The sequence below is a fragment of the Priapulus caudatus genome, unplaced genomic scaffold (genome assembly GCF_000485595.1).
Source record: "Priapulus caudatus unplaced genomic scaffold, Priapulus_caudatus-5.0.1 Scaffold507, whole genome shotgun sequence".
Taxonomy (NCBI): domain Eukaryota; kingdom Metazoa; phylum Priapulida; class Priapulimorpha; order Priapulimorphida; family Priapulidae; genus Priapulus; species Priapulus caudatus.
In genome coordinates, this window is record NW_014577568.1 from 220,064 (window position 1) to 228,163 (window position 8,100).

Below are 8,100 nucleotides of genomic sequence, written 5' to 3' on the forward strand. Positions count from 1 at the left end.
AGAGAGAGAGAGAGAGAGAGAGAGAGAGAGAGAGAGAGAGGGAGGGAGAAAGAGACGTTTCAGATGGAAAATCTTCCAGCGGGCAAGATTGTAATTGCTACGTAGTGTTAGTTTGACAATACAACACCTTTACACTCACGACACGTGGTATATACAGTCATATAATATACCAAAACAGTCACATATGGTATATACCTATACACTATATATATATCAGGGACATAGCTAGCAGGGGGATCAAGGGACAGATCAATATACATGTTTTTTTCATTAGATTTGAAAGTTAGAAAAGCACTGATAATGTAAGTCTAAGCTATACGCAACAGATGCATTAGCATATACATAGAGTCAATGAGCCGACTGTCCAAGAACACTTACAACACATTGTGCGAGTGACAGTCCAGGCAGTCCGGCCATTCTGCTGTTCGCTTGTCCCACGTTAACGCCTTCGCTTGCAACAAACCTGTCACCTGTCTTCGCTGTAACGTGAAGCGACGGCAAACGTACGCCCATTGTTCGTGATTGTTCTTATTGCCACCAAAGTGGCATGATACATTTAATAATTGCGCAATATCATTTGTAAGTAAGAAGAATAAAAAGTAGAATAAAATTTCCCAGTAGCATGGTATCATTTCCCAGTTGGATAATATCATTTCCAATATAATAGGAGGCATTATACCATTTTCAAATTGCATCATATTGTGTCTCTGTACAATAAGATAATTTCCCAGTGCCTTTTTTATCAGCCAAATGATAGGATATTAATCATTCGAATTAGTATTTCTTTAAGTACTAAATTTTATTATACAAAGACATTAAAATTGGCCCTTTAATTTAGCTTTTTGTAAAATCTGACTTTATTTTTTAGCAATATCTGTGTTTATTTCGTAATATCACACCGATATTATCCTCTTATTTTCTTATTACTGATATTGTTCTGCAAGTCATGAACACTCAAACTTAAATGCAAAAATCTTCCTAATATCCCCCACCAGAGACAGATGGGACACTATACGTTCACTATGAGATGACTTTCTACGTATGAAGCCTTCAGTTATATGCGGAATGTTAATAAACGAAAGCCAAACAAAACTAGCAGTACTGGAAAACTTACTTTCAATTTTAGCGGAGAGCATGCATCAGAGACACCGGCACCCTCTTCAGTGAACAGGCCGAGATTTGCCAATATGTCGAATTCGACATCTACATAAAAATGATAAGCAATGATGTATTCAATCATGAACTTATTCCCATACATACAGTTGCCACGTATAAACAGAAAACAAACACTATTAAAACATGTAAGTTGCTGCTCGTGAGATATAGGACATATCTATTTAAAACTAGAAACGAGCAGTTGTCGCCAACTACATGTATCCCCCGTGATCAAGTATGAATAGAATATCTCTGTAAGGACGTAGAAGGCAGGTAAAGTTAAATAAGTCATAAAGACAAAGGTTTGTTAGACAACTGGTGTGTCTCAGATGTGCAAGTCTATGGAATCTGGTTACCCTAGGAGGCCGAAGAGGAAATGTAAGTCGACGGTGAAGGTCAAGGGCAGTGGTGGTTTTGGTATGCGACAGACCTTTTCCCCAAGATGTGTAAGCATACTAAGTTTGGTCGCGCTAGGTCAATTAGGGGCTGAGTTAGAGAGCGGAAGAGAAATATGATCAAGGTCAAGGTAAAGGTGAAATAAAGGTCGAAGTGACCTGGTGGGCAGTTTTTACCCGATCTCGGATCATCTTCAAATTTTGCATGAAGGTGTGTTATGGTAAAGCGAAGACGCCAATCGTTTTGGTGTGGGCGGAGTCATCGTTGCCATGGTAACAACATTTTTGTGGAAACATTGTAGAACCTGTAACTTGTGCTGTTTTTACCCGATTGTCATGGAATTTTTATTTTTAAATTTAAATTTAAATATAAATTTAAATATAAATTTTAATACAAATATAAATTTCATGACAATCGGGTAAAAAGTTACAGGTTCTAGAATATTTGAGCAAAAAATGTTGTTACCATGGAACGATCTCCGCCCGACACCCAAAAACGATAGATTCCTTCGCTTTAGCGATTAACGCACCAATTCAATATCGAATCTTGAAGTGATGCCGAGTAAGAACTGCAGCCGGTACCGTTCACAAGGAAATGCTCTACGGCGGCGCGGCGGCGGCGCGGCGGCGCGACGATGCCACAACTCATCAGTGATCCACACGAACTTGTCGTTCGGGTATTAAAATTACCATCATGTATCTATTGAGATAGAGATACACATCTAGTAAACACACAAACACCGACCTAACCAATGTGAAAGCTCACATCGAAAAAACATAATGATAGCTAGCAATAAAAAACATAGCTCTATTAAAATACAAAACGACCTATGCCGAGAAACAAACAAAACCCCATACATCCAGCAAAACATAACACACGCATATACTTAGACAAACATACGAACCAGCAACACACAAAGACAGGCCTAGTAACACACAAATGCACATGTCTATTAAGAAACAAGCACACATCAACTAGGATGCAAGCACATACAAACTAAGAAGCAATCACATACGTACTAAGACACGAACATACGTCGTAACACACACACAACACACACACACACACACACCACACACACACACACACAAACACCAAACACACACGGCACGCACGCACACACACGCAGCGCACACACACACACACACACCACACATACAACACACACACACACACACCATAACACCGACGCACACATCGCACGCTACACACATGCAACACAGCACACACACACACACACACACACACACAAGGCACAGCAACACACAAGCTAACACACAACAACACTGACACACGAAACACACACACACACACACACACACACACACACACACACACAGCACACACACACCAAACCACAACACAGCGTATGTCAAGAAAATAACGAAAGAGAAGCAAATAGCAAGAAAAGAAGATGAATGACTGAATATAACATAATAAATAACTTAAATAATAAATAAATACAAATGAAATAAAGTATAAATAAATAAATAAATATACAAATAACATAAACATTAAATATATAATCGCAAGGATATCCTCAACGTTAAAATTGAAATTCTAATGAAAATATTTTAAAAATATCCTACAGTGTACTTATTAACATACTAATTAAACTCATAATTATTGATAATTAAAACTGATAATTACCAGATAAAATTACCAGATAGTATTAAATATTTTCATTAGTATAGGGGCCACAGATTTGCCATATAATTATATATGTTTAATATATTTATTATAAAAATATTATAACATAAATTTGAATGCATATATGTTAAAAATTTTCCCCTTCCCTGCACTATAATTATAAAGCAATGCGCTCATGTGTGCATATACTCCATACCTTATCAATTTTATAANACATATCTTTAGTACCTGACACGACAACGACCCCATCTGCGTCAATAAAGAGTATTTCGGCTTACCCTGTTGCACGGGCGGCGGTGGAGCACACATCAGACTATCTTCAGAGGCATACCGCTCCAGGGTTTCCCTCTGTTTCTCACGGTGTCTCAACCATGCTCTCTCTGGCCAATCTCCAGGATCCGTGCTGGCTGCTGGAATAACACATACATCACATTAGATGACGTCAGGTGTGAATAAAAGCAAAGTTAATAAAGCTGACTGAATGGGTACGGGGGATAGCGATTACGTACGATGCTAGGAGAATGTTTGGGATCGATTCTGAGCTGAGGTTTGTTTAATTAAAACTAATAAATCGTAGATAGACTAGGGACAGAGAACATTGGATTTCCAATAATTTAGCTTTCCACAACTCTTTGTATTTATTCACCTATGATGACGTCATCAAATCCTCACTAAGCTCCCTTCGTTTATTTTCGTATTCTTTATCACCCTGGCATCATGTAATTTTCTTGTAATTTTTCAGTGTCAGCTTTACAATTCTTTTTAACTATACCATGCTCCATGACCAGCGAAAAGTATGTCGGATGAATACGATAATTGTGGATTGCTGAAGCTGAATTCAAAATCTGCCACTGGAAATTGCCAAATGGATATTGTTACGAGCTAGCCTATGCCTAATAGGCAAACAAATTGAAATATTAGGCCAGTATAGGCTGCTGACATGCTAGCATTTTACATCAGACCAGGAATATCCGGCTCCTGGAATGTCATAACAGGGTTTTCAACATACAAGCTTACCTTTGCAATTTACCAAAATGCTCGACCTTCAAACCGCAAAAATAAAATTGCTGGGAAGCTCAACCACAAACTTCTCTGTGTACCTGCGCTGGAAACTTTCTCGTTAGGGAGTGTGTCGTGGAGCATCGTTAGGGGAAGCTGAGGAAGGAAGGCTCGCAGCGTCTCCATGGTGATGGCACTCATCATCGCCCTGTGCTGCCCCCGTGTGAGTGAGTCTCGTCCGTGCTCAGCTAAAACGGAAAATGTCTTCGTTGCACGGGCGATCACCTACATGCAAATGTCACGCGAACATTAAAAAATACTGACACAGCGATCAAGCGATGCGACGTTCTTGGAAATGCGTGAATAGCTTAATTGGTAATTTTAAGATCTCTAACATGCGATTTAATTCAATGAAACGGTCAATCTACGCATTTAATTATTGCAATTTCTATTTGAACTCTTCCTCCTAAATCGCGAACGCTCGCTCGCGCATCACATCGTCTGCCGTCGCCGACAACGACCTCTCGACGACCCCACTCACCGGACCGCTGCCGACATGCTGAGATGCACGCTGACTGCACCGCGTCGTGCATCCTAGCGGCCTGTGCTGCACTCAGCTGCGGAAGCCCCCTCAACATGTCCGCGACCGCAGCATCATCGCACGCCTCTCCCGCGTCTGCTGAAGGAACTGCAAGAGAGTTAGTGGAAGTGCGGTTCGAAGTTTCAATCAAAACTCGCGAGTTATTGGCATTGATACAAGTGAGCAGCAAGTTATTCTATGTCGATTCCCATTCTTGGTTGATTAAATCATTATTATCTGATCATCAAATGATTGGATCGTCAATGAAAATTGCAAAATGCATTGCTTATGTAGTGGCATCTCAATTCTTTTGTTCTCTGTGAGTCTCAAAAGAAAATTATCACCGATACACAAGTCACCAATGTTTGCAACTCAATATAAGATAATATCAGACATTAGAAGGGTAAAATGTTTCGGTTGCACATCATGACGTAGGCGGTGGGAAGTTTGATGTTTATTTGAGCTGCTGAAATCTGGTGGTTGAGACATTAAACCCTTCCCTCACATGGATACCAAACCATCAAAATGACTCGAATATCTGAAGACCAAATCATATTGAGTCGTCCGTCCGTCAGTGTGTCCGCCCGTCCGTCAGTGTGTCCGCCCGTCCGTCCGTCCGTGTGTCCGCCCGTCCATCCGCCCGTCCGCCCGTCTGTCTCTGCGTCCGTCCGTCCGTGTGTCCGTCCGTCCGTTCGTCCGTCCGTCCGTCACTCCGTTCGTCAGTCCGTTCGACCGTCCGTCCGTCGTCCGTGTGTCCGTCCGTCCGTCCGTGTGCCCGTCCGTTCATCCTTCCGTCCGTCCGTCCGTCCGTCCGTCCGTCCGTCCGTCCGTCCGTGTGTCCGTGTGTCCGTGTGTCCGTGTGTAATGTAATTATGTAATTATATGCCACGTTCGTTTTTCCATTCGTTACCGACATTCCTACTTACGTTCTCTCGCCCAGATAAGTTAAACGCTTAGATCGTAATACAAAATACGTAAACAAGGTTCGAACTGCTGAACGCTCAGACAATCTCTCTATAGCAAACATGTTTAACCTAATTTCCTAAGGCACCGATCTGACAGAATATACGTAGAAACTCTAAGACTTTTCAATCACTGCTAAAACAACACGAAAAAAACTTTATTTCATTTGGGGTGCCACCATGTTCACTGCATGCTTATTATTTAAGGTCTACAACTGTAGAATTTAACCCCTTCTTTTCCACGTGCGAGTCAACCCCAACCACCTTTCCTACTCACATGTCCCTCTACCCACTACACGCCTGTTTTCCACACTCACGTTCAGCAAATCGACCAAACAAGTAAATTGGCAAAAGTTATAATTAATATTGCCCATCCACGAGGATTGGTGATAAAAGAAGAGTAAAATTTGTGCCCTGCATAATGATCTCACTGCTTTATGTATTTTTAATCCATTTTATTATGAAATTGGTTTGATGGCCATAATAAAACCATACGAAATTTTTATATACCTGATTATATTAAGTGTTTATTTTTTTAATGGATTTATGGGAATTTGGAGGCAGAATGTCCGCTTTTATCCTAAAATTGAAGAACTCTCAGACTGCTTATATTCACAATAGTCTTTCAAATTGAGATTTTTAAAAACCACTATCCAACCACAAATATTATAGCATAATATGAATCGACGATTTATATATAAACTTTCTATAGTTTATTAACATTAAATTATGAATATATTGTCAATCGTTTACTTAGAATACCCTCGTAGATTACTAGAATAGATGTGAATGATTACTATTATTTATACTTATTATTTATATATGCTTGCTGTCTTAATTAGTCATAGACCGCATATAAAACCGTATATATAGACCGCATTGTGTATATGCGGTTATCGTTTGCTTTGACTTAACTGTAAGTATTGTTTTGTTTTGTTTTAACTACCCCACAGTCACTAAAAAACATTAGTGTTGAGAGATTTACTGATATATATATATATATATAGATATATATATATATATATAATTTATATATTCAAAAATTGTCACTATCGAAAATTGTGATGGGTAGTATATATTGTTATCCAGGTCCTTAGCCTATAGGTAACACAGACATATTCTTATCCAGGATTGGGTTTTATTTTTCATATGAATCAAAGCAATGTGTGATAAGTCCTAAAACCTGTGGTCCCAAAATATAGTATTCATCATATCAGGTGTGTATAATATAGATTATTATATAATCTATATTATACATTCCAGATCATATCATATGATTCCTGTTGGTGTAATCATATGATTCCTGTTGGTATATTTTGTATATTTAACAATTTTAAAGTTATAATGAAAACAACAGTACCCCAATCATTTAATTAATTTATCATGCTGTCAGTAAATTAATGAAATACATTTTAATTATATATTTAATTATTGTAATAAAAATATTTTAGATGTTGATTATATATTTTTACTCAATTTAGTTTAATTACATGACATGATGATGTATATATATTTAATTGGCCTGTTAACTGAGGTTCAGCCACAAACTGGACATTATAACAGAGCCTGCTAGCAGTAAGTAGCAGATGTACATCTGCGAATGCTTGCTCGTGTGAACAGCAATACACTGATGATACTAGTATTACTTCCCCCATATCATTTCTTACCTGCTTGTTTGAATGTATGACATGTAAGTTAGTTAAATCCCTTCCCGTGCCTATGTGGTGCATAGAGCGGTGCCTGTCTCCGTTTCCTTAACACATATTTATGACATGTATATGAACAATATTTATCAGCTATGAATGTGTGTGCATTGCTATGTGAATGTATTTATGAACTAATATTTTAATTGACATGCTCTCCTATGTACGCTCATACCGCCATCTCGTTCAGTTCCTAACAACTCAACTTAAAACGAGTCCCAAGTTATATTTGATCTAGACATCCAACAATGTTCAGATGTAAACATAACATTACCGGTTCAGCACATTGTCATGCCACCGAGACGAAAAATAAAATAAAATAAAATAAAAGTCAAACCTGTGCGTCTGCCTATTGTGTTTCGTGCGTGAGATCGCGGCTGCGTTGCTCGATAGATGGCGCTGGCTGGCGGTGCGGCGTGCTGGTCGCTGCAGACTCGGCTGCGTGGTTGCCGTCTCCCCCTGCACGCTGCGTAACGCAGTGTCCGCTATACGCTGCTCATACTTCTCTGTACGTCTGCCCCTATTATAGCTACATGTGCGAGAAAGAGAGAGAGAGAGAGTGAGAGAAAGGGAGAGAGAGAGAGCGAGAGAGAGAGAGAGCGAGCGAGAGAGAAAGAGAGAGAGAGAACGAGAGAGAGAGAGCGAGAGAAAGAGA

At 39.4% G+C, this 8,100-nt stretch overlaps 1 protein-coding gene across 1 annotated transcript in view; it reads right to left on the reverse strand.

Moving 5' to 3' along the window:
* The window catches only part of LOC106811132, a gene marked incomplete at its 5' end in the record, with an annotated part of 8,213 nt that extends 3,325 nt beyond the window's left edge, over window positions 1–4,888 (reverse strand). The window contains 5 exons of the mRNA XM_014814674.1: window positions 379–479; window positions 1,115–1,203; window positions 3,480–3,611; window positions 4,302–4,448; window positions 4,742–4,888. Coding sequence (XP_014670160.1) covers window positions 379–479; window positions 1,115–1,203; window positions 3,480–3,611; window positions 4,302–4,448; window positions 4,742–4,888 — 616 coding nt within the window. The remainder of the gene's footprint in view (window positions 1–378; window positions 480–1,114; window positions 1,204–3,479; window positions 3,612–4,301; window positions 4,449–4,741) is intronic.
* Window positions 4,889–8,100: the final 3,212 nt, after the last annotated feature.